General features: G+C 43.7%; 1 protein-coding gene across 5 annotated transcripts in view; it reads left to right on the forward strand.

Moving 5' to 3' along the window:
* LOC117448095 (A-kinase anchor protein 13-like) overlaps nucleotides 1–18,081 on the forward strand; it is a 111,615-nt gene that overhangs the window by 32,511 nt on the left and 61,023 nt on the right. For all 5 annotated transcript variants that reach the window (XM_034085211.1, XM_034085214.1, XM_034085212.1 and 2 more), the window contains exons 2-9: nucleotides 3,160–3,203; nucleotides 6,261–6,423; nucleotides 8,754–8,851; nucleotides 9,268–9,345; nucleotides 9,559–9,697; nucleotides 11,701–11,893; nucleotides 14,821–15,025; nucleotides 16,905–17,577. In XM_034085211.1, the coding sequence (XP_033941102.1) occupies nucleotides 3,171–3,203; nucleotides 6,261–6,423; nucleotides 8,754–8,851; nucleotides 9,268–9,345; nucleotides 9,559–9,697; nucleotides 11,701–11,893; nucleotides 14,821–15,025; nucleotides 16,905–17,577 (1,582 nt within the window). In that variant the 5' untranslated portion in view covers nucleotides 3,160–3,170. The remainder of the gene's footprint in view (nucleotides 1–3,159; nucleotides 3,204–6,260; nucleotides 6,424–8,753; nucleotides 8,852–9,267; nucleotides 9,346–9,558; nucleotides 9,698–11,700; nucleotides 11,894–14,820; nucleotides 15,026–16,904; nucleotides 17,578–18,081) is intronic.

The raw sequence follows: 18,081 nt of genomic DNA on the forward strand, positions 1-18,081 counted from the left end.
CGATGTGGACAAAGTTACCAAAAGTGCAGTAAGAGTTTAGCATTTAAGGGCAGTAACACGAGCAATGTGTCTAAACATTTAGCAAAAGTGCTCCACATCCAGACGGAGGAATGCACCGGGTTCCACTGTCTTTGAGTTTCTAGTAGCTCTGTAGCCCCGTCATTAGAGGTAACTGAATTATTTATTTTGTTAAAGTTTCAGCTATTCTGTTTACAGTTCTGTCATCACATTATTTAATACGATTTGTTAAAACACTGTTCTTTGTTTTGATGTGAAATATTATGTATTTAATTGAAATACAAAGCAATGTTAATTTTGTTCACAATTTGTTTAGTTAGTTTACCTTGTTTTTATCTCCAAAAGAACCGATAAGAGTACCGTTAAAAGACCGGATCGATAAGCGTATCGTTAAAAGTAGTGGTGCACGATAATTATCGGGCCGATAATTATCGGTCCGATATTATGGAATTATGACGTCAGTATTAATAGCCCCGATAATATACAATATATTTTTTGGGTAAAAAAAAAGAAAAAAATACTGCGGTGTGGGTGGATTGGGATGAGGGGCGCTTGTTTTTCACTCGGCTCCTCCCGTTTTGCCAGTACTGTGGTATTAGTGGTTTAGGAAGAGGGGAGTTCTTCACAAATCCAGCGCTCCCTAACTCATGCCTGGCTGTGACGTAAATGGCGTGCGGCCGTGAAGCCAGGACAGTAAACAAACATGTCGTCGGACTATTATGGGATTATTTCAAAGTTTCAGAGTTAGATAGTTTGCTTGCTATTTGTATTAACACATGCAGAAGTTCCACGAGGAGGGAAAAGGCAACGAGCTATATTACTTTGAACCTGATCAGTCACCTGAAACATCGCCATCGCTACGATGGTGTGTTAACAGCGTACGAAGACGCCTGCGCTGCTAAACTAGCGGCGGATCCAAAGCCAGCTGCAAAGGCACCGGGGCTTTTACCTATCGACGAGGCTTTTGAAAAAGGCAAGAAGTTTGCCAGATTTGTTTGGGGAAATAAATATGGTCACTTTGAAGAGTCAAAACTGTTTTTGGCTTTGTTTTGTTCAAAGTAGTAATGCTCATGTACTTTGCTCACTACTAGTCTTTTTTTACCACCAGGTGTTCAAAAACTACAGGTACATTTATTATATATATATATATTAGGGCTGTCAAACGATTACAATTTTTAATCAGATTAATCACAGCTTAAAAATTAATTAATCATGATTAATCACCATTCAAACTATGTCCAAAATATGCCATTTATTGATGTATATTGTTGTGGGAATGGAAAGATAAATGAAAGAAGGCGGATATATCAATTTAACACAGTATCTATGTTTATTATAACATGTTTCTGCGTGTCAAAATGAAAGACAGCCCACACACCTATCCATCATCAAACTGTGGGGTCTTAATTCATTACGTGTTGATTTCTATCAACGGGGGAGTACTTCAGGAAAGTCGACAGTGCTCGTGGAGTACTTCGTGACCACAGAGTGTGAACGTTGTGATCAGCTGTTTAAGCGCAGTTCTCCAGTGAAGGGGGGGGGGTCTCCCTCCGCAGCCGGTTGGCGTAGGCACAGTTCCGTTGTACAGACCGACGTTAACAGCAGCCCTGTCTGTGCACACGGAGACCGACTCTGTCGTCCGGTGATCTAACCGCCTTCTGGAAAAGCTTCACAAGTACGTCGGTACGCAAATGCGCTTTGTGACACAAGTGACGGTACGCATTTCAGATTACATAACCTGCGTACCAGTTATGTGCACCCCTGTACTGCAGCAAAAGTATTCTCCGCGGGACTTCCTGCAACAACACCACGCCGTTATCAAAGATGTTCTATTGAGAAGACGATCACTACGTGATAAAAGTTTTCAGAACCGTGGCTACTGAAATCAATCTTACTAACTGCTGTCTGTGCAATTTACTCCGCGAGTTGGCTGACTTTATTTTGCTTACTTTAACATCGTGTCTCATGGTGGGGCTAAGCCATTTCTTGGTATGGGTGTAGCCTACCCCAGTCATACCCTGGCGCTGCCACTGGTGGCACGTATGGGGCGGGCCATTCTGCACATGCGTTAAATGCGTTCAATATTTAACGCAATTAATTAAAAAAATTAATTACCGCCGTTAACGCGATAATTTTGACAGCACTAATATATATATTATATTATTATCGGTTATCGGTATCAGTATCGGTCTTGAGAAGCAGGAAGTTATCGCTATCGGTTTCAAAAAAACAATATCGTGCATCCCTAGTTAAAAGTAGTAGTACCGTTAAAACCTTAAAGATACCCATCCCTAATCTACGTTAGATTTGTACTTGCATTAGTTTCAGTTGCGAAGTCATTAACTCTCCAATAGTTCTGAGAATGATGTTAATATATGGAGATAACCCTGCTGAAAACAACCTGGAAGTATCATCAACATTTGTTTGCCACAGAGCAGATTTATTTCAATATTCCGAAGTCCAATGGAGAAATAATGTTGCTTTTCGTTGAGAGGGCCCTTGTGTTGCTGGCTTCCGGGTCGGCCTACAAAAACAATCATTTCTGCAACACTCTATTGAGTTTAAATTAATCAATATACAGAAGAGAAAGGGAAGTGAGGAAAACAAGCAAACAAAGTGAACAGTCTCTTTTCATGTTTCATCTTTATTTGCTGATCATTCTAATACACAGATATTTTTACATCTGGGATGAGGTGCTGATTGGGAGTAGTGTGAGAAAGAGCTTTGTTTAAATGTATGTATCGTAACATCAGCTGGTATATTTGCAGTTATAGGCCTTCTTGTTTCCCTTTTTAGAATGACACATACAGTTTACCGCTGCCTGCTGGCGGTATTTCCTCTCACACAGGTGCACAATGTCTTTCCTGAGGTAATAAAGCAAGTGAACAGTGGGCTCCTTTCTTCAAAGACTTCTATACAATAATGTCTCTTTTTGTAACACTTGAGTCGCCCCTGCTGGATATTTCAGAGAATGCAGAACCCAGAGGTTCCTCCATTCACATGTATTGCAGAGCCTTTCTATATTTAAGTGTAAAAGCCTTAAAACCAATTGTTCATCCATCTGTGTGTGAATGACATATTCCTGTGTGTGTGTGTGTGTGTGTGTGGTGCTGAACTCTGTGCCTCTGTTTCCTTTTCTAGATATCAGTGCCATGAAGCTGAATCCCCAACAGGCTCCACTATATGTAAGTATCTGTCGTTATCACACAGCATCAGAATGATACCAGAAAGCTGCATGATAAAGCCTGTTGGTATATTCTTTCATTCCTGTTTGTTATCTATCTCATTTAAACCGCTGATGGCGGCTAGCAGGTTAGCATTCTGTTAATGTGCACTGCAATGCTGCTTATCTGCTCTCCTGTGTATTTGAATGTATGTCTAATTTCAAAACCTATAATCTTTTTAAGTGTTTTAATTGATCCCCTCTTGGTTATTTTTTCTGTTTGTTTTATTTATCATCTTCTTTTAACTGTGAAGCACATTAGAACCCTTTGTGTGTGCTAACAGAGGCAACAATACTAACAGCGCTAACAATGTTATCTTAAAGCTTGGTTAACACAAGCTTAAAGGTTGACGTTTACGCTTCTGCAACAACTTTATCAGTAAATGGCAGCTTTGTAAGGGCACTGTAGAGTGGCGGCCATTAGCTAGCAACGACAGGATTCCAACCCAGTCATTCGTGATCACCAACACCATTTCCCCATTTTTTTCGTGTCACACAGAACGATTTTAAAAGCAATGTATTTCTATTGGTATGTTTGGTGCCTGCAGCACGTCTTTTTGTCCGTCCGGGTCGTGGAAGACCGGAAGCTGTGTGGTTCATAAAAACATGTTCTTACTCAATATCAAGCCACGATTATTGTTTTATTTTAAATCGTATAATGTCGGACTTTTTTTGCCGTCTGTGAGGAAAATAAATGGGGCTCAGAGCCTCAGAATACTGAAATCTGTATTTTTTTAAACCTTTTTAAAAACAATAATGGTGGCTCTGAATGCTACATTGTGAGCAATCAATCTGTGTTTAAATGAGCAAAAGAGCTAGTTAACATGAGCCGTTAGAAGGCAGGTAACTAAGGGCTATTCGTTTGTATTAAGGTGCATTCAAGCACTTTTATTGCTGTTTGACCAACCAACTGCAAACTTAAAATCTCTGCCACTTTCTGAGCAAGAGTGTGGGTGTATGATAGTGTGTGACTGTCTGTGTTGGATCTGAAACATTCCAGTGTGCTATTGTTAGCGTGTGCGTGTTTGGTTGTGGCTGCGTGTTCAGCAGAAGAGTGTGTCATGTTTCACAGCATAAAACCAGGAAAACTGTGAAGGTTCTATTCTGACTTTGTAACCAAAATATCCTTGTCTACTCACCAAGCGCTTATTTAGGGCTTGGTGATGCCATTATTTTCTGTCACAAAAAATATCATTTCATACCCGATAACGTCAAGGTTTAGATCATTGCATATCTATTCTATGATAAATGTCATGGTTTAGATCAGGGGTTTTAAAGGTGTAGGAAGGTGAGCCTCCCCTCAGAGAACATAAGAACAGCCGTGCCCCCCCTCCCAATTATTATTGCTATTATTAATATTATTGTTGCTGTTGTTATAATGCAGGGGTATTCAATAGCCACGTTCACACTGCGTACTTTGCAGTACTCAGTGTGGGGGACTCAGTACAGATCGCGTGTACTTCCCGGAAGATTAGGCAAATGAAGCCGCTGGCATCACTTCTTGTTCTGCTTTGAGTTTACTGGCAGGCCGCAAACAACTTCACGGCATATACTGCCACCCGAAGTCCCCGGCCGGAAGTCCCCGGAGTTGGGGACTGGCTTCCGAGTAAATCGCCAGAACGCCGACACCTCCTCATCTCCACCGCTCCCATGTTTTTTATTGTGTTGCCATAAGTTATTCTCTCTCCGTTGGTGCGCGGGACTAATGCTAATGCTAATAATGCTAATGCCAGCAAATACAATGGCGGCTTCAAAAAACATTTCAGAGTTTTACGGGGCGTGGTTTGCAATTCGCCCAGCCAATCAGAACTGGGGCACTTTTTTCCCCCAGGAGAGTACCACCTCTCTAGCAGGCACTACACATGGGGCTAAAAGTGCCCTGAACCAAGTGAACTTTTTGGTGTGAACGCAACGGGCACTGGCACTAACGGAACTAAAGGGGAAAAGTACGGGTGAAAGTACTCCGGTGTGAACACGGCTATTTGCATTTCAAAGAGGTCCAGTAAGAGAAAATGTCATTAAATGCTCTGTTTTCGCTGTCTACCATTCTCTTTGTTGAGCACGCCATTTGAAATTACTCACTGCTGTTTCTCTCTTCTTGTCTCGTCTCTGTGTGTGTGTTAGAATCTACCGTGCTGACTCACTGACTGCACCGATTTGATTGGCTGAGTAGCGTCGCCTCCTTAAAACATTAAACAATAACTTTTTTAAACCTTTTTATCTTTCTGTTTTAAAATTAATTCTTATTATTTTTTTAACATTTTCAACATCGTGGATAAATCCTTATATGCTCCCGGCAACATGCTGAACGTCAACTTTGCCTCCTTATTACACTCACCCCTACTTTAGTGGGAGCAATGAGTCTGCGTCTTTGATGCGCACAGGCGGATGATGCAGGGATGCAATGTAGACAGGAATAAACGCAGATCATCCTCTGGCTGCAGCCTTGACCGGTACTTGCTTTGGGGGGAGCCCCGCTGGAGGCTGAATGGACCTCTGTCGCCTCAGCGCAACTCATATGATGCCGTTTAAAAACATAAAAAACCGCTGACGACCGGCCTTTCTGTGATTCTCCAGAACACACAGATGGCCAGTCCGCCCCTGGGTGGAGGTGAAGGGAATGGGTGGGGGAACTCGGTCTCCACAGACAGCCAAAAGTGTGCAAGTGACACTTTACGTCTTTTTCTCGTTCTTTTTTTCTCGCGCTGCGCTGAAGCTCTCTGGCGCCCCCCCATGGAGGCGCGCCTCACACTTTGAAAACCGCTGGTTTAGATCATCTCTTGATAACAATATACACCACCCTTTAGATCTTTTAAATACAACCATATAAATCAATTCATATCTATATACAAAAATATTCTATCGCATGTATAACTCCGTGTACAGTCTCGGGTTGACCTTCAGATCGAGATTGGTTCAGATCTGTCAGCTGGGATCAATCTGGGATGAACTCAACATCACCAGTCTGCATCGCTGTCTGGAACCAAGTTGATTTCCCTGCCTGTGTGTGTCACCTCAGGGAGAGTGTGTGTTGACTGTTCACCTGGAGGAAGACGATGTGTGTCGTGCTGAGGATGAAGACGAGAAGGTGGAGTTTTACCTTTTATTCTCCGGATCTACTCAAAGACATCTGAGCAGCACGCTGCGAGTCAGCCACGTCACCCTGCAGGCGGTGTGTCCAGGTACACACACACACACACACACACACACACACACACACACACACACACACACACACACACCCTCTCACTTTGTCTCATAATATAACAGTACATAACGTGTATAATCCTTCTTTATCCTATGATAATATCAACTTTGTCCTGATAAAATTACAACTAACAATATTTTACATTATACACAACTTTTTTTCCATAAAATTATGACTTTTTTTAAACAGTTTTGGTAGTAATACCACCTCTAGGTTTATATTCTTGTGGAAAATCGGTTTAAGGGGCAATGAAATAGTTACAAATAGGGAAGTGTATTAGTACCTAATGTCTACTGGAAGTGATGTCAGTGACTCGACACGGCACACAAGGCAGCACAGGGATGGTGGATGGATAGTCGGTGGATGGTGGGAGTGCTGGATGGAATCAGGTAGGGATGAAGCAATGGAAAACTGGCCCCTATAGCGGTTATGCAGCAACTGATTGGTCCCTGGTTTTCCGTTTCAAGAAGGAATGCAACATGGCGTCCTACTCATACCCTTCTTGTTACACAAAAGGAATACATTTGAGGTGAGAAAAGAGATACTGCTCCATCTTGCTTCAAGCTTATAGAACTACGTCGTCTAGATTGAAATATTGGTCAAGGCATTGTGAGCAATCACACTGGTCGGACTCACTTTTTCTTTCTTCATCCAAATACAGACCCCGTCCAACTCACTTCAGCACTCCCATCATGCACTGCTTCTCTTGCTCTCCATATGAAGTGGATCTGGTGGACATGTGATGTTATTGATAGTAGAAGCAGGAGTTTAACAAGCTCTGAATAGTTGCAGCATGATTTTAAAGTGTCCCTTCACACCTCTGCCTGTATTACTAGTAGGTGTGCTATGTTGTGTTTGTGACCACACCCAGCTGGGATGTAGCGTTCCACAATAGCACAAGGTGTGGCAGGGCATGTAGAGACCTCCAGGTGGCGGCGTGAGATGGGTTTAAGTCAGGGTGTAGTTACTCTTACGCAGGAGATGTTAGTACCAGTACTAAGCAGATTAGTGGTAGGAAGAGCATCTCTCCAGAAGGGTAGGCAAAGTCCTTTAAAACCCATTGGCAGTAATTACTGTAGCTGTAAGAAGAGGATGGGGGGGTGGATGTTTCTGCCCATGTGTGATTAAAAGAGCTTCTGTTCGATGCACACACACGTTCCTCACTAATGGATTGCATGGAAACATTTACAGTTTATGAGGACACCGTTTTGGATGTGTTATCAGGATTATCAGCAGGTCTTTATACGTCTGGTCAGACTCAGTTATTATTTATTTCCATGACATGGTAGTTGATTCTGATTGGTCAATTGGAGATTCAGCAGTCTGTTTTCACCGCGTAGCAGCCCATTGCTAAGAAGGCTCTGCTAAAGGCACCGTGTGCAGTCATATCAAAGTATCCTGGTCCATTTAACATCAGCTGTGGCCAAAGAAACAAGAAGTGTCAATCGGTTAAATAATTTAATTGCGTTAGTGAGAGTAATAATATGTGAGTAATCCTGATTAATCAAGTGAACAATACTAGTATTTCCTTGAGTTGTTCTGGTGTTGTAATAAACAAATGCATGACAAGTCAATAAGAGAAATCAGAAGGTCTTTACTTTGCCACAACATGATCTCTGAATTAATAGCATGATTTCCGACAAAGCATCGACAACGCCGCTGTCACGGAGAGGCGCTGTGCCCCCCCCCTGTGTAATGTGTCATAGTATCTCTGCTGCTCTCCTACTGCGAGCACTATCTGCTCCTAATCCTTTTTACGGCCTTATGTTGCCAAACGTTGAATACAATATGCATCATTAGCCAATAGTAGCTTTAACAAGCTGAACCCACTGCGCCCAAACTAGCACCAGCACAGAACTACTGTGCAACACATTTCAGAAGAAAATGGTTATTTGAGAATGAAAAATGTTACATTTCCTGAATATGTTTTCCCTCAGATTGCCGTCTGATCACTCAATGCGGTTTGTTTGATGTGGAAGCTAGTGGCTGACAGTGGTGCAGTTGCTCTGATTTGACTCCTGAAGGCTGGGTCACAAGTCATTATCTCTCAGTAGCCCCGCCTTCTTCTGTCTGCACATCATGTAGTCCATACTGCCTCTGTCTGTCAACAGCTGCTTGTGCTGCCAATAAAACACCGTGTGTGTGTGTGTGTGTGTGTGTGTGTGTGTGTGTGTGTGTGTGTGTGTGTGTGTGTGTGTGTGTGTGTGTGTGTGTGTGTGTGTGTGTGTGTGTGTGTGTGTGTGTGTGTGTGTGTGTGTGTGTGTGTGTGTGTGTGTGTGTGTGTGTGTGTGTGTGTGTGTGTAGCTCATAATGTGTGTGAGCAGGTCTTGGTGACGTTGTGCTGGGTTCAGCCTGATGGAGCAGTGGACTCGCGCTCTCAGGAGACCTTCTGCTTCGTACAGGTAACAAGTCATAACAATGTGATATGGAAATGGCAATATTTGCTGACTTTGATCCGATATCTATAAATCCATTCAATCTGTCCTTTGGTGAAAATACGTGGTGCTTTTTCAGAATGTATCATGTACAAAGTCAGATATCCAAAAGGAACCCAAACATATTTTTTACATGTCTGTGCTGCAAGAACCCATTTTGATTGGCAATGCTGTTCCACAACGATTAGTTATGTAATATTTTACATCATGTTTAAGAATGTCTCATTAGTTGCCAAGAGCAGCTGATGAAACCTTTTGAAACGTTAAATGAAACTGACTGATGTGGTTATAAATATCCTCAAATGAAGGATGTGCACATAAGGATGGCATTGTTGTGTGTCTGTGATGTTTCTTGTGAATTGTGAATTTGGTGCTGTGTGCAGGACTTGGCTCTCGACATGGCCCACTTCCTGCTTGACAGCATAGCTCCACAGGAGGCATTACTATTGGATGATGAGCAGGTAAGACGAGAAGCTCTAAAAAGTTGACTTTTTTTATTTGATTTAAAATGTCATCTTTTGGGCTTTTTATGCTATTACTTTCACTATTATATTCTTTTAGATTTTGTAGATAATGATTTGAATTAATTTGCTTTGTGTCTGTAAGTAAGACATGTAACATAATTAAAAAGGGGACACAGAGAAGATGAAATGATTTCATTTTGTGTGTTGAAGGAGTGTGAGCGGTTGGACAAGAGTCTGGCTCTGGCCCTGAGACACCTGAGGACTCGAGCCGGGATTCACACACACAGTGGGAGGGACGGACACGCCAATGACACGCATGATGAAGCGAGCACAGATGATGTGTCCACTGGTGAGTTAGGATGCCCCAAAGAGCCAGTTTTTAATTCATCCCCAAATCTGTTTTCTAAAAACAGGCATAACTGCCTGAATGTTCTCTGTGAACTCACTTTGACCTGTCTTTCTTTATAGCTTTAACATTAGCACGCTAAGCTACATAGTTCACACAGTGGATGGTTCAAACTGTTATTGTCAATGGAGTTGTGCAGGAATCAGTCTTACAACTGGACATTAGGTAGCATTGTGTCCCTTCCTGGTTCCCCCATCTCAGATTCAATATTTTTTTAGCATGTGTTTGGTTAGGTGCCGGAAATAAGATAAGTGGTTAACACACGCTTAAAGTATTTCACGTCTTGTTTTACGACATAAGACAAGTGGCTCAACGAGACTACGAAACACTCTGAACATTAGCCACCGTTAGCTTAGCAGTGTTGACTTGAAGTCATGCTACCGTGATGTAGTTTGTGTAAAGCATAACTTCTACTGATTACATTTACGTTCAACTATCACACAGGTGGCGTTCATATTTGGACAATATCACGCTGAACTAAATGTGCAAAAAAGTAGCATAAACACAAAATCCGATGGAAAAATCCAATTGTTTAGTGCCGTCGTCACTGAGCCACTCTATATTACACCACAGAAAAAAGCTGACCGTGCGTCTCCTATTAATGCCACCGCTCAGCTGTCACTCATCCGTTGCTGTGGGAAACACCCAGCCTGAAACGTACACACTGTTTCCACATCATGTAGCTGACGTGTTCCACCACAGGCAGTCACATACATTACTCTGTAGGACTTAGTCTATTACACAGCTGCATGCTGTTCTCTTCAGATCTAACGTGTCACATCTGAGTGGCTTTACACAGTCTGACCTGAAGCCAGCTCAGTGTACTGGTGACCAGTGATCTCAGTGTACTGGTGACCAGTGATCTCTGTGTACTGGTGAACATGCACATGGTCACACAGCGTTTCAATAATGCTTCACATAGTCCAGAGGGTTATGAGGTGTCCAGCAGATACACACTCTTTCTGTTCAGGCTCTTAACCTGAAACCTGATAAAGCACATGGCCAGTTGTTAAATGATAAGTTATTTATCAAGTGTGTTAAATATGTTATCCACTCGTTCCTCTCAATTTAACTCAAGGTATTGGCTCTCTATGGAACTGTGCCGTGCCCCATTAGGGGTTTTCTCTTGTGAGGTACGGTAGATGTGGAGTTGACTGAGCGGAGCAGAGGTGGCATCCTCTAGTTGAGTGACATGTGGCTCATATCCAGTGACTTGTGGTGATACAGAGTTGGTCTCCTCGCTTTATATGTCATGTCACTATGTTGTATTCAACATGTTTGTAAGTTGATGTACTGTCTGCCCAAAGATCATTGAGTTTTTAAACATTAGTATTTGCATTTTAAGAAATTATATGATTACAGGGCAGAGAACATTAAATAGAGTTGAACTAAAATACATTTATCACCAAATAACAAATCAGAACTGATGAACAATCATTTATGGAATATATTGAATAGATAACAGATACATCATTATTACATAATCTTACATGAATACATTAATTGTCACATCTAACCGGACGGTCACATTCGTAATGTTTTTGTGTATTCTCCAGTATTTTAAAATGAATTATTCTTGTTGAATTGGAGGTGCCTTAAATACTGAATTGTTTTGTTTCCAGTTGTTTGAGTTAATTGTATTATGAATGTGTTTGCACATTAGTTCCCAATCCATTGTTAAAATAATGCAGGAAAGTCCTTTTCCCTTTGAGTTCTGTCAATGACTGTACTTTATTTATCTTGAAGGCAAAAGATGGTGAGAAGTTGTTACTATTATCTCTAAATCTTGAGCTGGTAATACCCACATTCAAACAGACTAATATCAGTGACTGCTATGTTGGTGAAAAGCTACCGCCCCTTATCTCTCTCCACCAGGAGGGGTCTGCCTCTCCATCCTATCTCATCAGTCAACCCCCCCATCTAACTGTTGTTCTCCCCCCCTCCAGCGGAGCCTCCTCGCCAGCAGCTCTCAGGCCTGCTGCACCTGGCAGCCAGTCACGGTCTGCGCACGGTGGCAGCGTTCCTCCTGCAGCAGCCGGGGGCCCGCCGGGCTCTGAGGACCCCCAACGCCCGGGGGCTGACTGCAGCCTGTGTGGCGCAGAGCAGAGGGCACGAGCAGCTGCTGGAGCTCTTCACCCAGTGAGTAGCTCTGTGTGTGAGCAGAATCAGAGATGTGAGCAACTGTCCCTGCTACATGCACATGGCTCGACTGAGTTCTGGGGAAGGGGATTGCTTCCAGAAGTTCATCAAGGCAACATATTTAATTGTCACGAAAACAGAAACATAAAAATAAAATCTGAACAGAATCATCAGAATATCCTTATTGTCATCATAAACTCGTCGGATGCTCTCGCTGCAGGACAAATACATAGAAATAGGCACAAATAAATACAAACAATGGGCAGGGTTCGTATGGGTGCTGGAAGTGCTTGACAATGCTTGAAATGTTATGAGGTGTTTTCAAGGTTTGAAAAGTGCTTGAATTTTGGGAATGGTGCTTGAATTTGGGATAAAGTGCTTGAAATTGCAAATGCTTTACTTCGCTTTTTAGATGAAAAGAAAAGAAAGAAGTCGGAGCGCGCTTAATTGCTTCACTTCTACATAAAACAGCTCCGCTCCGGCCTCCCCGCGCTATGCGCACGACCTGCAAGTGTTTGTGTTGCTGTGACCTGGGCATTCTGATGAGAGATAGATGACTGTGTGCCAGGAGGCTGCCGTTTCAACGAGCGTTGGCTAGCAGAAGACAAATACAAGCCATGGCTAAGACGAGGGTCAAGCCCACGAGTAGCCTCCTGCAAAGTGTGCAACATAACGATGCGAGAGTCTGCTGACGAGCCACATGAAAGGTACGCCGGAGTAGAGCATTTTGGATTAGGCTAACGTTGCATGCTACGTTTGTTTAAGCTAACGTTAGCTCGATGAGGGATAATAATAATAATGGCAGGGGACAATCACTTCAGAGGAGCGTCCCTATGTTAATATGGGCGTTACAGTCGCCACCCTGTGGTGTTCAGAGGATGAAGCACTCACTGTCGTAATTCAACCCAGTCTCACGGCATTTCGTGTTCTAGTCACAAAATATAATCTATTGATTCAACACAGAACGATTTCAAAAGCAATGTGCAGGGCCGTCCCTCCCTACAGGCCGACCATGCAGGCTGCATGGGGCCTCACGTTGCGCAGGGGGCCTCGGCTTGTGCGTCCTTCCCCCGCTGACACGTGAGAGTGAGAGGTGACAAGGGGAGCACGTCTGTAACCCGACACGTTGCAATTAATCGACATCTGACCAATCACGGCTTTGATACGGCCACTAGGTAATTGTAGAATGAACACAGCCTTCCTTTGAAGATGTGTAAGACAGGTGTCTTTTTTTATGGGAGCGTGTTTATTGATTACCAAAGGAGTCATAAAAGAAGGACCATGCAGAATCGATGTCAGGAATCAAGCTAATTCTGTCCCACTTGATAGCAGCCAGGTCGTAGCGGAAGGCTTGTTCGTCAACATGTTTCAGTATGCGTCTGTGAGTGGTGAGGACTGGCTGTTTTAATTGTGCCGCCATTACGAATGCAGCCAATAAGACAGTGGTCACTGAGACCGCTCCAGAAGATGCCAGTGTGGTACCTGTCAGGGTTATTTGGGAGGATGACGTCCAGGAGGGTGGCTTTTTCTGGATGTTTGGTGTCATACCGTGCAGGAGTGAGGATACTCTGCGAGAGATGAAGAGAGTCCCCTTGTTGTTAGACCTGCGCAGGAGGGTTGAGCATGTCCCAGTTTAGATCCCCCAGTAGCACACACTCAGAATGGGTGCTGAGAGCAGGTAGGGTGCATGCTGGGGCAGAGGGTGGGCGACGGCAGCCAGCGCCTGTCAGTAGAGCTATTTGCCAGTTTAATGTTTACGATAAGTAGGTCAAATAGTTTGGGGACAGATGTACTCGTGATAGCGATGGAACACTGGAGGCGTTGCTTTGTGAATATAACTCCTCCGCCAGCTCTAGAGGATCTATCTAAACACATTATCACCAGCGATGTCAGAGTCTGGGATATTCTTCTTCAGCCAAGACTCAGTGATGACAAGTACCTCCGGATTTGATCTGTGAACGAGTACTTTTATCTGGTCCATTGTTGGCAGTAAGCTTCTAGCATTTCCATGTAGAAAACCTAAAGCTTTACGCGAGCAGCAGTCAGGGAGACTCAGATCATTGTGACGCAGATCAGGGCACAGGTCAGAACTGACAGGTCCAGGGCGAACGTGCACATTGCCCTATGTCATCAGTAGTAACACAATCACAGTTTGTGTTGTGCGCACATTGACTGGAATGTAGCGTAATCATCTCGTGTAGAGACCTCATAATCAGACACGATGCGCAGGAGGGGGTGGGGAGGCGGCGAATAACGCAAGGGGGGAGATTAACTTCCCTGATCAAAGGGAACATGCTTCAGGACCCGTAGGGTTAACGTCTCAATGCCTGACTCCAGTTCATACTGTAGTAAGACTACTTTTCCTATGGTTGGGAATCTCGAGTGTGTGTGTGTGTGTGTGTGTGTGTGTGTGTGTGTGTGTGTGTGTGTGTGTGTGTGTGTGTGTGTGTGTGTGTGTGTGTGTGTGTGTGTGTGTGTGTGTGTGTGGTGTGTGTGTGTGTGTGTGTGTGTGTGTGTGTGTGTGTGTGTGTGTGTGTGTGTGTGTGTGTGTGTGTGTGTGTGTGTGTGTGTGTGTGTGTGTCAGTCACAGTGGGATGTGAGTTCTCTGTAAGGAGCTGCTCTGTGCTGCTGAGCAGAACGTCCCGGAGCCTTTGTGCTCGCTGACAGGCAGCTCAGCTGATCCCAGCTCTGTGTGTGGGAGGGTCTGAGGGGTGTGAAGTGATGTCATCCTCACACAGGGCACTGTGTGTGTGCCACAGGGGCTGGGTGTTGTCCGGATTGTTCGTTAAGTTGTGTATTCTTACCTTCTAGTTGTTGCCTTTTATTTATCCAACATGGAATTCAACACGGTGAGTTTGACCAAAGGAAAACAGAGGAGCCGTTTGTGTGCGCATACTGTTCAGTGACATTATGTTGTGTCATTGCAGGTTTGAGAAGTCTTCAACTGTCCACGAGCGGCTGCACTTTTACCCAGGAGGCCGAGTGTTTCAACATCATCTGAATCTCGGTACCTACATCCTGACATTCCCTGGAAGAGAGGAGGGGGCCGAGACACCGAGAAGTGAAGAGAGCTGCTTACAGGCGGAGGTGGAGGAGCTGAGGAGACATATCCGTCTTCACAGGGACACCAAGGTGAGCGGAGGGTTCCCTGTCCTGCTGCGCTACAGGCTGTCACTGTGCTGCAATGCTTCCTTCAGCTGTACTGTAGCTTACTATAAGGGATCCGTTTTCATACTAGTTTCAGTAGCTGAGGCAACCAAGCGTAACCTCTGAGATTGGTGACGTTGTGGACGACAACATGGAGTCTTCCTCACTCTTGTGAGGACATCTCCAGAACAGCGCTAACAGTTATCAAATGTCTGTAATAGCTCAATGTCAGACCATCCTCCCACTTGGTGCCAAGCGCCTGTACCATGTTCAGGCTAGTTCTAATCTATCCTATAAAATAGTGTTTTTTAGAGACCTCGTGCATCTAACAAACAGACAATGGCTTGCTTTTATGATTATGTAACCACCAGACACTAGATCTCTATGTTTTTTGGCGTTATAAAATATCTTTCTATCTAATTATATAGCCCATGATGCATTCGGTGTGGTCTGTTGAAGAATCCAAGGCTTTTTTCCCCGATGCAATGACTGTGGATTTATTATTTTGAGCTATGCAAGACAGATAGATCCTGAGTGACAGACAGCTGATTTGTTGGTTTTGTAATGTGTCATACCTATTTATACATTTCTGTGACTGACTAGCAGCATACATATGTTGATAGCTCAGTTTCTTTGAGGTTGACAGATGTTGATGCTTTATTAAATCTTCAGCCATTCTCCACTACCATCAGAAACACTAGCAGGCCACACTGACCAATCACAGCTCTTATTTTCTCCATGTTTGGCTCCAGTTGAACGAGGAACATGTGGCTGTAGATGCAGGTGTAGATGTGAATAGGGCTGCAGAATGTCAGAAATCAGAAAATGTTCTAAATCGCAATATTGTCTAGTCCAATATTCAAAGCACAGGATGCACAATATTTAAAGCTAAATATGTTTATTTTTAATGAAGTATTGTGGAGCTGCAGATATATTCCAACCTACTAAAATATATTGTACAGACTAACCACAGTATATTTGTTGGTGCATATTATTTTTTAAAAGATCACAACATGATTATATTAATATTTATAAAACGGAGTCAAATCAAGCAATCTGATTGGTTCTTAGCCGTGATATACTGAGCGTATACCACGGGTAGAATTGTAAGTTACTTTTCACAACAAGTCAGTATCACTCCGCGTCTGAGAAAAACAGTATACAGTTGGGCTGAAAAGCTTTTCAGACTGGAACAAGAAAGCAGCGGAGAAGTAACGGGGCAGAAACCCTTCTTTTTACGCAGCGGTCCAGACATACACATCAAACGGCAACACATATTCAGTGTGCAGTTCCTTTGGCATCAGGGCAGGGATATCTAGATACTCTCCAAGGTTTGACATCATGAATTGTGCTACTTTTAAAGCAAGCAACGATGTTTTCAAATCTGTAATCAAAGAGGTCCGCAAAAACACTATCGACCAATCAGATTGCTTGATTTGACTTGTCAGTTTTATAAATATATTTACATTTCTTCTGGTAAGATACAGACTTACAAAGCATAAGATGGAAACATTTAAGATTAACTTCGACCTCCGGGGGGTCTTACTATGGAGGAGTGGATTGAGCAGTGCCTATCTCCAGAGAAAAAGCACCTAAACGACGACATGCAAAGAACAATCCCTCCCATATTGTAATGGGAAATTAGTCAAAACATTATTGCAACAATTTATTTTTTCCAAATCGTGCAGCCCTACATATGCCTTGTGAATGATGTCTTATTGTAAGCTAATGTGTGGTCATGGTTACACATACATATAGGTTGACAGTTTCACAGCAGCCAACTAAACCAACAAATATGTTTTGAATGTCTTACTCGTGTTAAATGCGACTGAGGTTTTATTTGGTTTTGTCTTCCTTCCTGCAGGGAAGTGTCGCAGCGACACATGTGGTTCCGCAGCCCTGCTCTAACGGCCTGTCCGTGGTTACCATAGAGACCTGTAGCACGACAAAAGAAGAAGGGGGAAGTCCACCATCATTGGAGCAAAGAGCACAGGGGGAGGACTCTGCCGCTGTCACTCACATATCCTGTACCAGTGCAAAGCTTTGTCAGGGGCAGGAAGCCGGGGGAGAACAGAAGGGAGCCCCGGCTGCCAACTCTCCTGCAGGACGCTACAGGAAAAACAAAAAGAGAACTAAAAAAAGCACCAGACACGCTGCAGAGTCTCCAGGAAACAACAGAAGCACCCCAGAGGCCAATAGAGGGAGCACACCGCAGCCTGCAACAGGAAGTACAACTGAGACCGATGGACCTATTTCACCCAGAGAACCAGTGGTGGCATCAGTGAAAGTCGACACAAAAACAGAAGAGACTCCATTACCCATAAAGCCAGAGTCTGGAACAGGTGGAGATAGGAAGTGTGCTGGCAGGAAAGCAGTGGCCTTGCCCACCATCAACACCACCGTAGAAAAACAGGAAGCAGAGAAGTGGGAAGCTGAGCCATTGATATGTGAGCGAGTTGCAGAGACAGGAGCACAGACAGAGCGGGGGGGCACTGGACCGGCTGAAGTCGACCGTGATCTGGAATCAGCTGCAGCAGGTAACGTTATCACCGGTACATTCACATGATGAAGCAGGAAAAGCTTGTTCTGGTAATCTTCCACCTAATGGATGCAAATAAAGAAGTGATCTGGGGAACAGATAGAGTGCACACAGCAGCTCTGAGTCACTGCTGATTGTTCTACTCTTACACCCAAGAGGGAAATAAGTCTCAGCGCAGGAACAACAACACAAGCGAGCAGAGGGAACCTGAAGACACTCAGAAAAAGCATTTTATTGTCTCACTAGAATATATACTTTGGGGAAAGTAAGTATATGTTAGTATGGGATTTAGAATAACACATGTAAGTAAAAGGTGTCTCTCTTGCGATTGGATCTCAGCAGCCATGGTGAGTCAAAGTGGTTACGAGTGGGAGGACATGGCTCATTTCATGTTGTCTTGCACCATGGCTCCGACCACCTCCGGTCAACCTGACGTGTGATATCAAACACACACTGCCCGCCTGCACAGCTCTGTGAATGCATCTGGTTGTGATGCTTTTAA

The sequence above is a fragment of the Pseudochaenichthys georgianus genome, chromosome 6, assembly GCF_902827115.2.
Source record: "Pseudochaenichthys georgianus chromosome 6, fPseGeo1.2, whole genome shotgun sequence".
Taxonomy (NCBI): domain Eukaryota; kingdom Metazoa; phylum Chordata; class Actinopteri; order Perciformes; family Channichthyidae; genus Pseudochaenichthys; species Pseudochaenichthys georgianus.